The sequence below is a fragment of the Aspergillus luchuensis genome, chromosome 8 (genome assembly GCF_016861625.1).
Source record: "Aspergillus luchuensis IFO 4308 DNA, chromosome 8, nearly complete sequence".
Taxonomy (NCBI): domain Eukaryota; kingdom Fungi; phylum Ascomycota; class Eurotiomycetes; order Eurotiales; family Aspergillaceae; genus Aspergillus; species Aspergillus luchuensis.
This window is the reverse complement of record NC_054856.1, coordinates 41,857-60,983: the sequence shown is the minus strand read 5'-3', so window position 1 is coordinate 60,983 and position 19,127 is coordinate 41,857. Positions and strand designations below refer to the sequence as shown.

Below are 19,127 nucleotides of genomic sequence, written 5' to 3'. Positions count from 1 at the left end.
CCTCCAGGGTGGCTCCATGCGATGGCATCGGGAACCTATACTGGAGCTAGATTATACAAAACGGGCGACTTGGCGCAGTACTATGCCGACGGCAAACTCCGGTACATGGGCCGCAAAAGTACGCTGGTCAAGATCCGCGGAAAACGACTCGAATTGGGCGAGATAGAATACCAGATTCGTCAGACTATCCCATCGGTGGAAAAGGTCATAGCGGAAGCTGCTGCCCCGAAGGGCAGCGAAACACCGATCGTTGTTGCCTTCTTGTACTCTGAAGACCAGCAGGCTTTGTTGCTACATTTCCAAGCATATGTGGCTACCATCAAGGAGACGATGGAGAAGACTCTGCCTGACCACATGTGGCCAAGTATATATCTCTCAGTCGAATCTGTACCATTGACCAGAACGGGGAAAACCGACCGAAAGGCACTGCGTCAGATTATTTCCACCTCTACTCGCCAGGAATTGCAGGAGGATGAGACACCGACAACTCCTGCCGTGGCACCAGTGACTGAGCTGGAGATCGAGCTGCATCGGCTTTTTGCGGAAATCTTGAATATCGAGTCATCTTCCTTTGGCATTAATCATAGCTTTATACGACTTGGCGGGGACTCTATCAGCGCCATGCGTCTGGCTAATCGTTGTAGTCAGATGAAATACAGCTTGACAATGAAAGATATTGTTCAACACCAGACGGTGGCCAACCTCGCCTTGCAGCTCAATCGGTACAATAAGAATAACGCTTCAGCGAGCACTCCAGTCAGTAAGCAGTGCGCCACTGAACGGCCTGTCCAGCGAGTGAGCGAATCTGTCCTGCTTGAGGAATTCATCGTTGCAGTCGGAGTCAGCATCAGTGCCACAGATCGTCTAACTGATTATGGCGTTGATTCTACAATGGCTACCAAGTTTGTTGACCGAATCAATCGACGTCTCGGCATTAATGTCACAGTCGAAGAGGTTTTCCAGTTTCCAAACAATAGCTGCTCTCGCGAAAGGGCTCGAATCGCAATCCAAGGGGCTTTCGCTAATACCGAAGACTCCATATACTGGCCCGGTGGTACAGTCATTTGCACAGGGCCGCCTATGGTTTCTGGACCAATTGCATCCCGGCTCAACATGGTATGCCCTGCCTTTCGCTACACGACTTCGCGGCCAGCTCGACCTTGCCGCGCTGGAGGTAGCCTTGAATGCAGTAGTAGAGCGCCATGAGACTTTGCGCACCACGTTCGAATACCAGAATGGGCTTGGGGTGCAAGTGGTTCATTCCTTTGAGCCAAAACAGCTTAAGATTGTCGACATGACTATCAGCAACAACCAGGACATCTGCGAGGCTCTGCAGAGGGAACAACGAACTGCCTTCAACTTGAAGGCTGAGCCGGGATGGAGACCTTTAATCTATCGTCTGGGAACTGATGATCACGCGCTGTCAATCGTCATGCATCACATCATCTCCGACGGGTGGTCGCTGGATATTCTTCAGAAGGAGTTAAATGTCTTCTATTCTGCAGCAATACGGGGACTTTCACCTCTTTCCCAAATCGACCCGCTTTCAACAAACTATCGTGACTTTTCAGTTTGGCAACGGCAGCAGGAAGATGAGAATCAATCGCAAGTCAATTACTGGATTAGGGAAATTGAAGGAAGCAAGCCCGCTGAACTGTTCTGTGACAAGCCACGTCCCTCGATCCTCTCCGGTGACGCTGGGCTTCAAGCGGTTGATATATGTGGAGCACTTTACAGGAAACTAAAGCTCTTCTGCAAAGCTCACCAGGTCACCGCTTACACCGTGCTGCTTGCGGCTTTCAGGGCGGCGCAATATCGTCTTACCGGTGCTGAGGATGTGATTATCGGGGCGCCATTCGCCAGCCGGCATCACCAAGAACTGGAGCCACTCATTGGATTCTTCGTCAATCTGCAATGCATCCGCACGAAGGTTGAGCATGCGTGTACAACATTCTATCAACTGGTTCGGCAGATTCAGGGAAAGTTAAGCATGGCATTCGATAACCAAGATCTTCCGTTCGAGAAACTTGTGTCGAAGCTAACAGAAGAGCGTGATCTTTCCCGAAACCCACTTGTTCAGATCATCTTCGCCGTCCACTCCCAATCCGACTTAGGCAAGTTAGCGTTTGAAGGTGTGGAGGCTCAACGGGTAACTCTGTCATCGGCCTCCAGGTTTGACATGGAATTCCACTTCTACCAGGCAGAAGACAGTTTTCGAGGGGAGATTCTCTTTTCCCTCGACCTTTTCCACCCTGAGACCATAAACATGCTTCATTTGGTTTTCATTGACATCCTTGAACACGGCCTAGCTCAACCTACTACGCCTATCGATTTGATGCCGTTTACGAACGCCAATTCCTCCCTGGAGAAGTATGGCCTCCTCAAAATGCAGAAAACAGATTATCCACGGGAATCCAGTATCGTCGATGTGTTTCAACGGCAAGTCAGATACTGCCCCGACAAAGTCGCTGTCAAAGACTCCTCCACGCAGCTCACATACCATGAGCTAGATTTGGAATCAGATCGAGTCGCCCTTTTTCTGACCAACCAGTCGCTAGCACCAGAAACGGTGATTGGGGTCTATGCAGACAGGGGATGCGAGACAATAACCGCATTTTTAGGCATCTTGAAGGCGAATCTCGCTTACTTACCCCTCGATGTGAAATCCCCGGTCAGTCGCCTGGAAACCATCTTGTCATCCACTCAAGGCTGCGAGCTGGTCCTTCGGGGCAGCCACATTGAGCCCCCTAGTATGAGTCTTAGCAATCTTCACTTTATTTCCATTTCAGATATTTTTGCTACAATGACCCAACCTGAAAAGCCTAGTCCGCATGCGGCGAGGACTAGCATGCCCCGTGCCGACAGTGTCGCATACGTTGTGTATACATCTGGCTCCACGGGAAAACCGAAGGGAGTTATAATGCAACACAAGGCAATACTCAGGTTGACACAGTGTACTAGTATCATCAGTCCTGACTCTGCTGCTGGAAACATAGCACATATGAGCAATCTTGCTTTCGACATGTCGGTGTGGGAGATATACACAGCACTCCTCAACGGAGGAACATTGGTCTGCATCGACCATATCACTGTACTCGACTACAGATCACTCGCTCAGACCTTCGTTCGGGAGAGCATTCAAGTTGCCACGTTAACGCCAGCTATGCTAAAACAGTGCTTGATTGAATCCCCATCCGTTATCAGTCACTTGGACATCCTGTTTGCCGCAGGAGACCGTCTGGATCCATTGGATGCTACGAAAGCCCGCGCGTTGGTGCGAAGGGAGCTGATAAATGCTTATGGGCCGACTGAAAACGGGGTACTCAGCACCATCTATAGCGTTACGGAGAAAGAGGTCTACCACCATCGTGTTCCTATAGGTACGCCTGTGAGCAATTCTGGTGCCTACGTGATGGATCCGAGAAATAAGCTGGTTCCTGTGGGAATAATGGGCGAGCTCGTCGTTACTGGAGACGGGTTGGCTAGAGGGTATATTGACTCACGGCTCGATGCTGATTGTTTTGTGATGTTGGACCTCCCCGGGCAACCATCAATGCGGGCCTACCGGACCGGGGATCTTGCTCGATATCGGCCTACTGATGGCCAGCTTGAATACCTTGGTCGCAGGGATCACCAGGTCAAAATACGTGGCCATCGCGTGGAGCTGGATGAGATCGATCAGTCTATGCTCGCTTACGGCTTTATCAAGCATGCTGTTACAATTATCCGACAAGAAAAAGCTGGGGATGCAGAGTTGGTCAGCTTCATCACACTTCGTGAAGGCGAAGGCTTGCCCCTAGGCGGGGAAGTAGAGACCGATGACGGCGCCCAGCAAATAGAAGCATGGAAAAGTCTCTTCGATACCAACATATATGATATTTCGCGCCTTCGATCCAGTAAGCTTGGAAGGGACTTTGTCGGGTGGAAGTCGATGTATACCGGTGACTTGATTGACAATGCAGAAATGAATGAATGGCTAGATGACACCATTGGCGCCCTCCTTGATGGGGGCTCAGCTGGCCATGTCTTTGAGGTTGGGACAGGCACCGGCATGATTTTGTTCAATATCATCGCGGGGCTAGAGAGCTACACTGCGCTTGAGCCATCAGGCAGGGCAGTCGATTTTGTCCGGGCAGCAGTCACAGATGTTCCTGGTTTACAGGCCAAGGTCCGGTTACAAAAGGGGACAGCCGACAATATCTCCCAGCTTGAAAGATCAGACTCCGTCGATGTGGCCGTCATCAACTCTGTGGCGCAGTACTTTCCGTCCACTGATTATCTGCTCAAAGTTGTCGAGGACCTTGTGTGCCTGCAAGGCGCCAAACGCATCTTCCTTGGTGACATACGATCATATGCGCTGTACGAAGAATTTCAAGTGAGCAAGGCCTTGGCCAGTAGTACGCAGAAGTTACCCACCATGGATTATGTTCGAGCACAGATGGCTGAAACAGTTCACATGGAAGAGGAGCTGTTAATAGACCCGGCCTTCTTCACTTCCCTACCAAGCCGCTTTCCACAGCATATTGAGCATGTGGAAATCCTGCCAAAACGCATGGTGGCCACAAACGAGCTCAGTTGTTACCGCTATGCTGCTGTTTTGCACACGAAACACCGACAAGGTCAGCCGCGGCATATTCACGACGTGGAAGAGAGTCAATGGGTTGACTTTTCAGCGACGAAGTTGAACCACGAATCTCTTCTGGCATATCTGCGGCAGCAACCTATTGACACATCCGTGGTGGCAATAAGTAATATTCCTTACAGAAAGACTATCCTGGAGCGACTTATAGTAGACCTGTTAAAGGGTCGCTTGGTTGAAAGTGTTGGAGGACCTGGCTGGGTTGAATCTCTCGATGAAACGGCCAGACAGATTCCATCCCTCGCACCAGTCGATCTAACCAAGGTAGCCGAGCAGTCTGGCTTCCAAGTCGAAATCAGCTGGGCCCGACAATACACCCAACGGGGCGGGCTGGATGCTATCTTCCACCGCATTCAGCCTGACCACAAGGGCGCAAGGGTGCTATTTCAATTCCCAACTGACCACGACAACCGACCTCTTCGCCGATTGAGTACCAACCCACTACTTCTGGCATCCAATCGTGAAATAGAGAAGTGGATGTGGAAGTCGTTGCAAAAGACACTGCCTGCGTATATGGTTCCTAGAATGGTCAGGATTTTAGAGCAAATGCCTGTCAACGGCAATGGGAAAGTTGACCGCAGGGCTCTAGCAAGCATGGTTGCTGCCGCTGCATACAAAGCCACCGTGACAACTAGAGTAGACCCTCATGATGATATGGAACGAGTGCTGCTTGCCGCGTTTACGAAGGTTCTAGGCAGAGACATCGGCATTTCCGAGAGCTTTTTTGACCACGGTGGACACTCTCTGATTGCGATAAAGCTGGTCGTCGAAATAAGTGAAAGCCTCCATACTGATTTGAGAGTCAGCGATATCATTGAGTGTCCGACTGTTGCCGGCCTGGCGGCAAGGATCAGATCCCGGGCGGATTCGACATATGAGTCTATCACCTCTCGCGGTCGAAGTCTGAACTCCTCCTCATTCTCCCTTGCTGGCGGCAGTCTCTCATCAATTGCTCTAAGTGCAATCTCCCAACTTAAACTGAGTCCCACTGAAGTGGCCGATGTACTCCCTGTGACATACACACAGGCCTGCTTTTTGACCCAGTTGACCCAAGTTTCCATACGCTTCGATATTGAGGGCAGCATCGATGTAAATCAGTTGAGAGCCGCTTGCGTTGCAGTGACACAGAAGCATAGTATCCTACGCACGACCTTTACTAAAGTGGAGGGAAAATCCATCCAGGTCGTTTTGCGAGACGCCAACGTTGCATTTACACATAAGTCTATCAGCGACAGGCTTGCTGACAAGGCTGATTCTGGGACTACACCTTCATCGACGAAACTACCTGTAGAGTTTGAACTTGTTTCTCGGTCACCGAGAAACCACTCATTCATCATAAGGTTGTCCCATGCTCAATACGACGGGTTTTCGCTTCCGCTCCTCTTCGCCGATCTGCAGCAAGCTTACAATGACCGCCAACTCTCGCAATCAATAGCAGTGCCTTTTGCCGATTATGTATATGGCTGTGCACAGTTGCCGTCGGATAGTTCGATCAATTTTTGGAGCAACTATCTCCAAGGGGCTCGCCTGACTGCCTTTGGGGATCCGACTTTTCCAGAAGATGAGAAGGCCACGCGCGTGAAAGCAAGCGTGGCTGGTGAACTTCCCGCGCAACTGCCCGGAATCACACTTGCGAGCCTCGCCAATGCAGCGTTCTCTTTTATGTTGGCCGAGACGGTCAATAGCCCCGATATCACATATGGACTGGTTTTGAACACCCGTGATCTGCCGATTAAAGGAGTGGAGGCTATTCTTGGACCATGTATCAGCCCCAGTCCCATGAGAGTGCAATTGGAGCACGATTGGACAGTCAGTGACTTTTGTCGGCGCGTACATGATAATTACACCGCAGCTTCTCGTCACGGATTCCTCGAGCTGCCGGACATCATTGCCAACTGCACTGACTGGCCAGCCGCCAGTGACCTTGGCTGCCTGTTCAACCATTACCCTAGAAGTCATGGCCCTTTGCTCTCATTGAAAAACACAGAGGTGGTTGATCATTCAATAGATACAGAGAGTAGAAGGACAGGCCGGCTGTTGGTCCTGTCAATTGTTGGAGAACAAAGTTGGGAAATACAGGTGCTGACGTCAAGTATTGCCATGAGCAATGAAGAGGCATCCTTATTAGCTTCAGGGATTTTGAAAACTGGCCAGAGATTTGCACAGCACCCAGAGATGTCCTTGTCCGATTTCCGTTTGCTCTAAGCTGGTGCTGACGCTCTTGGGAAAGGTAGATGGGAACAGTGGATGGTAAGTCGGTCATAGGGGTCTGGGACGAGTGAGGCATTTGCCGCGTTGGTGTTGAACTTTGTATGCCAAATGCAATAGTAATGAATTAGTTAGCTCCTCACAACGATGAAAGTTCTATCCGGAAATATTCCCCGATGGTAGCATTTTGACAACGCCGAGCTGCCCAAATACTACTCATTCTCCATGATAGACGTGTCGCGCTGTGCGTAGCGACCTATGCAGCTCCTACAAGTGGCACCGTGTATTGCACACATTAAATGCTTGCTTTATTGCATTATGGCATGATTGTATATTATCCGTATAGTTAGTAGATATTAAGTACAACATTCGCGACCGTAACATGTCATAAGGACTTCCATCATCCATCATCATCTGGCCGTATAGACACAAGATTATTATTTCCCCGCGACTGCCAGGGAAAGTGGCCATTCCTTCCCTCTATACATTATTCAGTCATTCATTATCCACCGTCCACTCAGATTGCATCGACGTTATCGTAGGAATTATCATGAAGTCATGCGCCTAGTTGCACACCAACTTGTAGCTGACATATTCGGCGTCGCCTTGGAGGCATTGTCCCAGGGTGACGTTGTGCTGACCGGCGGAGCAGTTGTCTTCGGTGAAGATTTGCACTGTATACAGAATTAGCAGGGAACGCGAAAATTTAGAATTCTAGCAGAGGAGAAAAGCTTACCACCACAGCCGGCGACATTGTATTCAAAGCTGACGGACTCGATCGTTTGGTTACCGGGGAAGGTTTTGCATTGGTTGAGAGCAGATCGGTAAATGCCCAGTTCGCCCATGTTTTCATCGTAGCAGCCGGGTTCGCCGAATAGGCGAAGTTGAGCGAGACGAGTGTCGCCAGTGGGGAGGGCCAGGGTTGAGATGACCATTGCCATCAGAGCGGAGAGGAGAAGAGTGAATTGCATTTTGGCTGTTGAGATAGGATTGGAGATGAAGAGTATTTCTCGATGTAGTAGGGTGGTGTAAGAGTCGTAGGTATTATAAACTTATATGAATCATTAGGTCTAGAGGAGTGCGGTTGTTGATAATAGAGAGAAAAGTAGCAGGTACATGCCCTCTTTTATAGACAACTGACTGTCAGTCAGCGTGAATGGCCCTAGTTATCGGTCTCCCCGCAACAACCACCACCGGCTACTAGTTCTAGCCTAGACTTTCGTCAACTGGGGATTTCGCGCATCCGCGGGGGCAAAGATCGGCGCCTTGCCTCGACGATCCCTGCCATTCAAGACCAGAAGTGATGCCGTCCGTCAGCCGAGTTGGACCCTCTCATGATGCCATTGCAACCTTAAGAGCGGCGAATCCTCTCACCGTCTTTCCAAGCTCTGCCTTTTTTCTCTTTGGCCCTTGGGGTTCTTAGAGAATGTATTCACTAGTATAATTACCTCTGCTATTCAATTTATTCACTCTACTTCTTGTTACCTCAGTTCCCGCCGTTGAGCGAGAGTCCACTGCCGGCCCAGGTTACAATCAATCGATCGAAGGCGGGGGCTGGGCGGCGCTGAGGCTGGGAGCTTTGGGGGCTGAAGGGGGGCTGGGTACAGAGACGGCTCACTGCATGCATGTCTCGGATGCGCCACGTCTACCACTTGGGGTTTCCCAGGCCGGGTGGGGATGGCGATCATGGAGCCACAGTGGGATGGAGTGGCCCTGGTGAATCCTGTTCATCCTTCGCGGCAGGTGGACGAGCCGGATCACCGGATCAAATCGGATAATCGAGGGCAGGGCGATTTATCGGCAATAAAAGCCTCCTGGCTTCGTTATTGGGAACACGAGAGAAGTTGTTGTGTTGTTATGACTATTGCCCGGATGCGACCGCAGTGAAGTGTTGGAGAAGCAGTCCGACTGATGTTTCTATTCCAAGCAGCAGTCAGTCGGGATGTGCTGGCTGGTGCAGCTGAACACCGCATCACCATCTGTCACCATTCATTGCCGATGCACTCAGCAACCTGTCAATGCCCAGTGGGATGCACTGTGCTAAGAATAGCTGGAATGCAGGATATCGATAAGAATAGAACAGTGTGGCAGGGCTGAGGGGCACGATGCAGGCGAAGATTATCACTGGGGTGATGATGTGGACAGTATGTTGGACCCTCACAATGCCAGATAAAATCACACCAAGCAGTCGGCAGTGCAACCTCAACAACATGATTCTCAATCTATCCCACCACATCACGTCGCAGATATTCGGTAGAAGATGGGGATGGACACGGAGCAAACCGCGTCACACCGACAACGCCAAGGCAGTGGCCGGTTCACAATCGCCACACTGTGCCAGGACAACCATGTCGCCTCGGAATGACCTGGATGAAAATCCCTCCCAGCCAGCTTTATTTATCTAAATGATTTGTGCGAACATCTCCCAGGGATCCAGAGGTTGGTCGATGGACTAGCGGAGGAGAGGCGATATTCACAACTCTCGTCAACCACCCTTCCAACATCACAGACTCGCAATGGACGGAGACCGGTTCGGCTGGAAGAAAGTGACTTGGATACGGAAAACAGATACTACTGCAGCTAATACTTGTAGAATACTTTGACAAGATCGGAGCTGCACGCAAAGAACTTCGGGCGATATCCAAGCAAGATCCCGCAGCGTCGGGCTCGCAGAGAGATTTAAGAGTATAAAAGTCGCCGAGCAACCCGCCTTACCTTCCGTAGAATGTAGATGTCGTCCGATCGCATACTATCTGCAGCGGGACGAGCATGCTCTCCATCCCGATGATGAAGAAGGGGAGAGAAGTCGTGAAGATGCCATTTCGCCTGGGGCATCGGCGTAACTCTGGATGTCCGATCAATTGCTCCGCGAGATGATCATTCTTCCGTCGACCTCGCGATTGGACCCCAGAACACAATGAATGACATCTGATAGATGTATCCCTCGAGGGAATTCTAGACTTTCGAAGAGATGCTCTAGACCTTCTGCCTCATCGCGCAGGGCTCCGACGCGGCCCGCCGATCGGCAGGGATGCATTAATCATGTCAATAATAATCGCTTGCCTCGCCGGGCAACCCGCCCGGGAGTTCTGCGCCTTCTACTGCCTTCTGCCGCGGCTGGTGGGCTCCACCGAACATTCTTGGATTCGGGGTTATCCCCAACAACTGGACACGGATGGATCCACTCCGCCGTCATCTTCCGCTTCCCTCAACACGACTTGACATTGAGCAAGATGCAAAGTATTCAGTTCGTAGGTGGTGGCGGAAGGAAAGGCTCACGACAAGCATTACCGTTAGAATTTCCCTACCATGTTTTTAGTTAGTATCATACGAATTTGGACACGGTCAGTTATATCCCACACGGGGCTGGAATTGGTCACGTGTACTCAGTTGCCTCGGCTGGATTCTCAGGACAGAAGATACCAATTAAACGGAGTAATACTTGAACATGGGATTTCTAAGTATTATCGGAGATCCATGACTATTTTAGATTCATTTTCAGTAGGGTTTAGTAGTCTGTCCCACACAAAGGCTTCAAGTTTGAGTCTCTCTACTAGTAGTCTGCTGTTCACGAGCACGAAGTCATAAACGCTACTTACTGTTCGAGAGTCCAACAGTGTTGGTGACTACATCCTCAAATAATACCACCAATTATCACTTACTACTGCTAGTTCTACGAGAACTACTATTTCAAGGATACTCTGAGTACTACCAGAAGTTCGACTCTCACAGTTAGCTCTCATAATTTCGCACGGTGTAAATTTGAATGGCATGGATATATATATTCAGTGCCGAATGGTGTGTCTCAATAGACGGTCAGTTGACTTCCATTAGTAGTATGATGATCTCTCGTCACTGACTCCAATCCTCCCCAAGTAGTATCAGATGTACAACCCTAATAATAAACTCAGACTTGGTGCTATAGTACACAGACAGTTCACAGTGCATTCGGGTTGAACGTACCCACACATATGCACCCATGTACATAAATCGCCCGGAAAGGTGGAGCGGACTTCTGCCGCCACCCGCCGATAGCATCCCCAATGGCAACATCTGCGAGAGATCTACATTCTTAGGTTTGCGGTAGCAATTGGATGTAGGAATTCTTGTCTGAAATAGCATCCAGCTATTTAGTGCTTCAGATGCCCGTATTCGCTGACAATATACCCAGTAGAAGAAGTCGACGCGCTGACCAGGACTCCAAAGCATCGGTTCGCGACCATCTGTAGGATGAATGAAAAAGATATTTCCCCACAAGAGACAGTGCAGGGGAGAAGATAAAGACCCCCGCAACACCTCCGTAGACGTTAACGGGCAGCCTTAGACTCGTGATAGGTTGGTTTAGCCGATCAGGGAGCCAAGTGGGGGAAGCTATTGGTGGTTCTGACTCGGAACCAGCTTCCCTTTTGTTGATGCAGGGATACAATACAGCCACTGGGCGAGTCATATAATTTTTGCAGTGCTTCTGTGGATCGATATTGGGATGCATAGCAAGAAAAGGTTGTAAGTGCGAGTTAAGTTTTCACATCATGCGCAAAAAGTGCTCTTTCCGCCTCCTTTGGATATGTAGACAGAGGCTATACTATGCTCTGGAAAGCGCGATTGGCTACGCCTGAACCACCGAGCCCTCATTAGCGCCGAAGTGTTCGACCGGCCGACCAGACAGACTGCCCGGCTACCCATCACGTTACAGACGCTAATGCAAGGTCGCTGTGCCAGATAATTGCTCGGTTTCAAGGGACTGGGCGGTTAGAGTAGATGGGTGATGTCCCTGAAGCTGGCATCGCCTTTTTAATCCGATCTCCTGCCTCGACAGAAGTAATACCTCGCTTTGGTCGCAATACTCCATGTCCCATTATCTGACTTAACCAAAGCTACATTGTCATGTCTACCCCACCCGCGGAAGAGGCGTTGCATCAGCTGCAACGAGAACAGTCTAAGCTACTAGATGGCATCGACGAGTTACGAGCGATTGGAGTTGGCAGCCTCGTGGAACTTCCTCAGCTGGTGGTCTGCGGTAACCAGTCAAGTGGAAAGAGTTCCGTCCTTGAAGCTATCTCCAGAGTTAGATTCCCAGCGAAAAGCAACATCTGTACGAGATTCGCGACCGAAGTGATCCTGCGTCGGAGCCCAACACCCACAATCAAGATCTCCATTGAACCGGGGCCATCGCGTAAGGATGCACGAGAACGAGCAATTCTGCAGGAGTTTGCACAGGAGCTTTCCCCAGCCGATAATGATTTACCAACCGTCATCGAGAAGGCCAAAGGCTACACGGGCGTAAATGAAACAGCGAATTCTGGATTTAGTGATGATGTTCTCAAGGTCGAGATTCTGGGACCCGATAAGCCAGAATTGACCTTGGTGGACTTGCCTGGCCTTTATTACTCTGTGAGCCAGGACCAGAGCCTGCAAGGAATCAGGGTTGTCCGAACCTTGACGGAAAAGTATATGAAGAATAAAAGAAGCATCATCCTTGCAGTCATCAGCGCAAAGGCCGACTACCATCTCCAAGAGGTTCTGAACATTGCTGAACGGTTTGATCCAAAGCGGGAGCGCACGCTCGGAATCATCACGCAACCGGATACTCTTGAACCCGACTCAGAGGAGGAGAAGACGTATCTCCAGTTTGTCTCTAATGAAAAGATTCGATTGCAGTTAGGATGGCACGTTCTGCGCAATCGCTCCTTTGAAACAAGGGATATACCGGATGACGCCCGCGATGCAAGAGAGAAGGAATTCTTCAGCCAGGGCCGATGGTCATCTCTATCCCGGAACAGTGTCGGAATCGAGAGTCTCCGGCGGCGCCTCAGCAGTATTCTGTTTCTTCAAATTCGTGGTAACCTCCCCGGGCTTTTAGCCGACATCAAAGAAAAGGCTGCTGATCGGGAGAAGGCGCTCTCAAAGCTGGGCTCCCCACGCACCACCCGACAACAGCAAAGGGGATATCTCCTCAACATCAGCACCAGCTTTGAGCGCATCACAGGGCAAGCGTTGCACGGGCTTTATGCCGACGAGTTCTTTGGTGCGTTTGAGAGTATAAGTGATATTCACGATTTCCGGCGGCTCCGGGCTGTCATCAGGCAGTTGAATGAATACTTCGCTGACGCCATGGCCGCTCGAGGGTCCCGGCGGATTATCGTGGATTGTTTTCCTGGGTTCGGTCAGGAATCCACGCCACTCGACTTGAAAAATCCTTACTTATCTGGAAAGTTACCACATTATGTCCTTCGGAAAAGTCTGGAAGAGGAGGTCGCCGAACAGGCCCGGAAAAACAGAGGAATCGAGCTGCCAGGCAGCGCCAACCAGCTCCTCGTTGGTAGCCTGTTTCGCGATCAGTCCCTTCCATGGGAAGGACTTGCCAAAGAGCATCTCATGAAGACCTGGGAATCAGTGCGGTATTTTGCGTTACTTGTGATGCAGCACACAGCCGACGATCATACATTCTCCTTGCTGGCTGGATCGATTATTGAGCCTGCATTGGACAAGCTGAGGCAAAACTTGCTGGCCAAGCTCGATGAGCTGACTGCATACACGAAACGGGGCCACCCGCTGCCCGTGGGCAAGAGCTTCCTCACACAGATTCAAAAGGCGCGAAGTGAACGGCAGTTATCTTCGTTGAAGACGAAGCTCAAATCTAGTATTAGCTATAAGCCTGAGGGGGAAGCGCTATTCTCGATGAAAGCAATCGAAGAAGCAACTTCCAACCTGGAAATGCACCGCGATGAATATGCGGCGGCTGATATCATCGACCAAATGCAAGCATATTATGATGTAAGTACGAAACAGCAGAAAATCCAGCCTCAGGAAAATTGGGGGCGCGTGCTAATTTCTCTCTCGCAGACTGCTATAGTGACCTTCGTCGACAACATCGCAACTCTGGGCATTGAAAATTGTCTTCTTGACCCTCTACAGCGGATTCTGACTAGCCAGGTAATTAACAATATGCACGATGACCAGGTCCGAGAACTAGCCTCCGAACCATCCTTTACTAGCGACGAGAGAGACCGTTTGGCCAGCGAGGTCGAGAAATTGCAGGCTGGCCTCCGCACTCTGAGGACCTTCAACATCCAAAAGCCTTCATTGAGTGGCCCACCTTCAATTGAAAAGCTGGAAAATCCACGAATTGGCTTCCAGGAGATTCGCCCGCCAGTCACAGCGGCAAAATCGAAGACTCAGTCGTCACTGTTTCCAAGTCCGCAAGAAGTGAAGACTCCTAAATCACAAGCTACCAAGCCCCTTTACGGAGGCTTAACCCCAAGTGCCTTTAGTTTCACAAGTAAGTCGTCATATTACCAGACAGGACCTAGCTCATGTGTATAACAGCCCCGCAAACCCCGTCTTCGAAGGGCCTCGAAAACCCGCCCTTAAAAAGCGCGATAAACCCGCCCAAGGCGACTTTGTCAACCAACTTCGACTTCGTGACCAAGAAGCCCAGGGTAAGACTGCCCCCCACTGCTGAGAATAATGAAAAGGGCGGGGAGAAAGCCAAGGTGCCACCACCGGACCAAACCAGCCTGTTCTCCGGAATCTTCATCCCAGATAATAGCAATCAGTGAAATATACCGAGTAAACTTGGAAATTCAATAGCTTGCTGATGGTTCTCAATGCTAACAAGGTCAATTGAAGTGGTTACTCTCAAGTATTGCCGGATTTCTGATCATGTAACATAACTTAGATAGTGTATAGCCCGGGCTATCTCCGATCGTTGACATTACTATTTGTATATACTGTAGAATCACTCCGTGGATCTGGCACATTTTCAGAGCCATTTGCTGAACTGATAGGTTGTCATGTTGTGATAGATTAACCACGGCTGATTCCGTTGCCAACGTTGTCTCTCGTGGCTTATTCGACGGCATATTCCTTGATATATTGCCCCAACCCTCGACTTTGCAAATGGTATAAATGGTTCATTCCCGAGGCCGGGTAATGCTCGCGTACATTGTACCGGATGGGGTGCTCAAGCAATATTTGTCACCCATACTCAGTATCCTACCGAATTGACGGAGTCACCAGGGAGCGACTATACCGCTTGCATTAACGAATATGAAGCCCCAAATGAGCTATGACGATGTGGCATGGGGGAAGTCGGACGAAATCTCGGACACTTGGGTGAATAAATTATTTAACATCGAAGTGAAGAAAGCCATTGCGCGTTTTATCCTGACACATGATTCTGGCGACGACCCCGAATTCAGTATTATCGGCATTGGCTCTTTTAACATTGTCTTGCAAATGAAGTACACGCAAGGGGCGACTGATATCCGCTTTTCGCAACCTGGAGCAATCATATTCCCCGAGGAAAAGACGAGGAACGAAATTGCTTTGATGCGATACCTGTCAAATCGGACGTCAATCCCGGTCCCTTCTGTTATTCACTCTGGGACACGAGATGATAGTCCGCTCAGACTCAGCCCTTTCATTATGATGAGCCATATTGAACACACGACCAACATGTATACTGAATTGAATGCACCGAGCTGTCCGGAGAAGGAGCGAGGGTATCTTAATCCAGACATCAATGAAGAGGATCTTTGGAAGCTGTACGCCGAACAAGGAAAGATTCTTCTCAAGCTTGCCAAGCCAGAATTCAGCTTGATAGGATCACTTGTGCAGGTAGATGACTGTACTTGGGAAATAGCCAGTCGCCCTTTATCAATGAACATGAACGAGCTCGTTCGTTTGGGAACATTGCCTCGCTCAAAGCTTCCACCACCAGACGCCACTTTCAATACTACGTCTTCGTACATGGAAGCGTTAGCACAGCTCAACATTCAGCATTTGATCCATCAAAGGAACGATGCAGTAGAATCTGCAGACGACTGTCGGCGAAAGTACATTGCAAGGCAACTATTCTACAAACTTGCTAAGGAAAAGAGGCTCTTCAGCGCACGCCATGAGCATGGGCCATTCAGGCTCTGGTGTGATGATCTCCGACCAGGGAATATTCTTCTAAATGACGATAAACGAGTGACCGGTGTGGTGGACTGGGAGTTTACCTATGCAGCACCGGTCGAGTTCTCATTCGCACCGCCATGGTGGCTTCTGATCGAGAATCCAGACGAATGGTCTGAAGGGATCGAGGACTGGAAACGAATATTTGGTCAACGTCTCAAGACATTCCTCTCGGCATTACGGCACTGTGAGGATGCCGAGGGTCTGCACAACGAGCTTCGACTATCAGATAAAATGAAAAAGAGTTGGGAGACCGGCGACTTCTGGGTGGTGTATGCTGTTTTGCATAGCTTTGCGTTCGATGCGATTTACTGGCTGGAGATTGACAAACGGTATTATGGACCCACCGAGACTGACGACGTAAGTGAGGCATGGAAAGAAAGGGTAAAGCTCTTAGATGAAAGCCAAAGAGATGAGATGGAGCAGCTGGTAGTCAAGAAGCTTGCCGAGATGAAAAATAAGGTATTGGCATGGGACCCAGATGAGTATACTGAAGAATATTACCAGGTACTGAAGAGGAAGAGACAAGAAGCTGCGAATGAACAGGCTTAGGAGGGTATAATGTGATCTTTTTTGGGAACGCTCGACGGTGGGAGATCCAGCACCAGTTGAGAGAGACGGGTCAATGTTATATGCCATGAAGAACATTTGCGAGAGACTTACATATCCGAGCCGAATATATGATGTTACTGGCAGGCAGTAGAGATATTTCCCAGCATATACGCTCATAAATCTTTACCGGGAGCTTAAGATACTCTTGCACAGCAATTATACAATAGGATAGAGAAATCCGATAATTTGTGATCGTAGTGATAGGGCCAACAGCGAGTAAATATTTGTCAGGCATAGGTATAGAAAGAAAACATAGCACCATCTTGCTAGCATCTGAGTCAAATCGTGGTGAACACGGACACCTTGATAACTTCAATCGATACCCTATATGAAGACTCGAGACTCTAGTTTGACATTATATACATGTCATGTCTTACACTTCACTAGTCAAGCACGGCACTGTCGACGGCACTGTTCGGCGAACTCCTCTACTTTGCTGACGAAGTGCTCCGTCCAGCTCAGATGCGGGCAGTGACCGGTAGGCGCATGATAGACGGTAAATGCGATGCCTCTCTGAGCTTGCAATTCAATCATTGCTTCTTGGTATTGCGGAAGCAGTGTCGCATCGTTATCCGAGACTAGGTATGCACAGGGCAACGATGAGTAAACGTCATGGGTCAGCACGCCTGTGTTGATGGGCGATGCTGTCAATGTTGCGGCCCATTTGGCTGCTTCATCCGCCTCCAGGTCATTGAACATGAATCGGTGGGCTTCCACAATGGTTCCCAAGCCAGCAGCTCCATGTTTCTAACAACATTACCGTCAATCACGGTTGGTCTAAAGAAGGGATGTGCGAAGAAACAACTTACATGGAATCGCATGAATGGCGGCGTCACAATCGGGCCCTCCTTGGGTTGGAAGAAGGTATGTACTGACTCCCCAACAGGGATCACAAAGGCATTTTCAAAGAAGACCCCTATCACACCCCCCCTGTGACCCTTGGCTTGACGAGACTTGTACTGTAATTCGGGGACAGCGGCCTGAGAGGCAATGAGACCACCTGACGAATGGCCGAGGATGATGACATCCTTGCCCCCTTGGACTATGAGCTTTTCAAGAAGTTGATTAACGACCTCAACATCGTCCGAGTCAGTGGGATAGCCCTCAGCCGGAGGACCCAAGTCAAAGTCTGGGTGATTAATATTCCCCACGTTGAGTTGGGTGAGATCACATGTCGGGCGCTGGGGGCAATAAGCCTCGAACCCTCTGCGTTCAAGGGATTGCCTAAAGGGCTCATAGGGGGCAGGAGTATGATAGGAACCTGTGCAGATGACGACTGCCAATTTGGTGCTCTCGTTGATGGCCATAGTGATCCGGGTTACTCGAAAGAGTTCGGTTTAGTTGTGCGACGCGGATGTGACTGGTTTGATGATTCAACAATATCATGCCGAGGGAAAAATATAACTAATCGCACAATGACAGAGGACGGACGGAGGAGGATTTAAATTGCAGCACGTTTTGGCCCCCACCAATACGAAACTTCCGCAGTAACGATCGGATAAGGTTGAATTGCTCCTGTTCTCCTAGTAGTGAGACTGGCGTGTTTGGTGGAGGTAGGCCAGAGCACATATGGCTCGGTCCGATTGGATCCACTTCTCTAGCGAGTTGAGACTACTGGTATAACTAAGAACTAGTACATCAGATCGCTGGCGGGAAGATGCCCCCAAAGTAGCCGCAGCGTCTGGTATAATCACCAAACCGGGGGAATGGGGCTCAACCTTCCGGACCCCATGAGAGTTGAGTTGCCGGTAGCACCTTTATGCAATAGAAATCACATAATGGGAGACCGAGTAACGCCTGAATCTTACCCAAGAGCAGACAATAAGAGGCGGGATCACCCAAGACGTTTGACCCTTAGTTTGGGTGGCCCAGGAGAAAGATAATCACAACATTTCAGGTTAGGGCCATGGCTCGGTCTACGAATACTTTCAGAAGCAATCATATCGGTGGAGACGATAGCAAGCCCAGCTGTCGGCATAGTAGTACGCAGTCTGGAATCTGGATACAGCACCAGCTATGGTAAGAAGGCTGAAGCGCCTTGACCCCGACCATTCCGCGCTCCGCCCCACAACGTGTGGCTCTATGTCCCCGTCCCCATCGTGAGAGTTTTCCACATTGGTGAGGCAGTATTAGTCCCGCTGCATCACTTCGACCGGCGCCAGTGGCCGCGTTCAGATGCTGACCAGTTATATCCAGACCAATAGATAGTGGCAGCCTTTCGAATTGAGCCGCCCCGCTTCGGACGAAAGGTAGGTACACCTGCTCCTACCGTTCTTTAGTATCTCTCACTTCAATGCGGCACAGCCGCTCACACGTACCCCAACCACGAGAGTAGGTGATTGTTGGTAACACAGATTGTGAAGCTGAGACGTTGCTCCTGTCAACGTAAATACATGGACCATGAAGGATTCCTGCAGTGGTGGGGATTCAGCCACCCGTCGAAGGAACCGTCCCGTTCCGGTGATTCCGATTGGTGATCCCGATGAGAATCCCTGTGCTGGTGAACAGGAACGAAGGGTATTCCGAGGTTTCGAAAAATATAGGTGACAACTGCGGCTCCTATATGCGCGTCAGCCTCTAATTCTAGGCACTCTGCTCAAAGTCCAAGTCGGAGTGTCTTGACTATGCAGTACGCTGCATCTGCCGCCAAACGATAGAGCCTTGAGCCGAGTCAGACGGCGGCAACATTAAGGTACGCCCAGCCCGTGAT

General features: G+C 50.0%; 6 protein-coding genes across 6 annotated transcripts; 4 read left to right on the top strand and 2 right to left on the bottom strand.

Annotated features, from left to right (window-relative positions):
* Positions 1-21: 21 nt before the first annotated feature.
* On the top strand, positions 22-6,844 carry AKAW2_80014A (non-ribosomal peptide synthetase; the record flags this gene model as incomplete). The annotated part of the gene is made up of 2 exons (XM_041680987.1): positions 22-954; positions 1,034-6,844. The coding sequence occupies 2 exons, from the start codon at positions 22-24 to the stop codon at positions 6,842-6,844; spliced, it is 6,744 nt and encodes a 2,247-aa protein (XP_041547975.1).
* A 567-nt stretch (positions 6,845-7,411) lies between these two features.
* On the bottom strand, positions 7,412-7,818 carry AKAW2_80013S (uncharacterized protein; the record flags this gene model as incomplete). Its single annotated transcript, XM_041680986.1, has 2 exons — positions 7,412-7,521; positions 7,584-7,818. The coding sequence occupies 2 exons, from the start codon at positions 7,816-7,818 to the stop codon at positions 7,412-7,414; spliced, it is 345 nt and encodes a 114-aa protein (XP_041547974.1).
* Positions 7,819-8,952: 1,134 nt separating this feature from the next.
* Positions 8,953-9,252, top strand: AKAW2_80012A (uncharacterized protein; the record flags this gene model as incomplete). The annotated part of the gene is made up of 1 exon (XM_041680985.1): positions 8,953-9,252. The coding sequence occupies one exon, from the start codon at positions 8,953-8,955 to the stop codon at positions 9,250-9,252; it is 300 nt and encodes a 99-aa protein (XP_041547973.1).
* Positions 9,253-11,731: 2,479 nt separating this feature from the next.
* Positions 11,732-14,406, top strand: AKAW2_80011A (dynamin family protein; the record flags this gene model as incomplete). Its single annotated transcript, XM_041680984.1, has 3 exons — positions 11,732-13,621; positions 13,691-14,126; positions 14,174-14,406. 3 exons carry the CDS (start codon positions 11,732-11,734, stop codon positions 14,404-14,406), a joined length of 2,559 nt encoding a protein of 852 aa, XP_041547972.1.
* A 490-nt stretch (positions 14,407-14,896) lies between these two features.
* Positions 14,897-16,357, top strand: AKAW2_80010A (uncharacterized protein; the record flags this gene model as incomplete). The annotated part of the gene is made up of 1 exon (XM_041680983.1): positions 14,897-16,357. The coding sequence occupies one exon, from the start codon at positions 14,897-14,899 to the stop codon at positions 16,355-16,357; it is 1,461 nt and encodes a 486-aa protein (XP_041547971.1).
* A 447-nt stretch (positions 16,358-16,804) lies between these two features.
* On the bottom strand, positions 16,805-17,724 carry AKAW2_80009S (alpha/beta hydrolase; the record flags this gene model as incomplete). The annotated part of the gene is made up of 2 exons (XM_041680982.1): positions 16,805-17,164; positions 17,227-17,724. The coding sequence occupies 2 exons, from the start codon at positions 17,722-17,724 to the stop codon at positions 16,805-16,807; spliced, it is 858 nt and encodes a 285-aa protein (XP_041547970.1).
* Between the last annotated feature and the right edge of the window lie 1,403 nt (positions 17,725-19,127).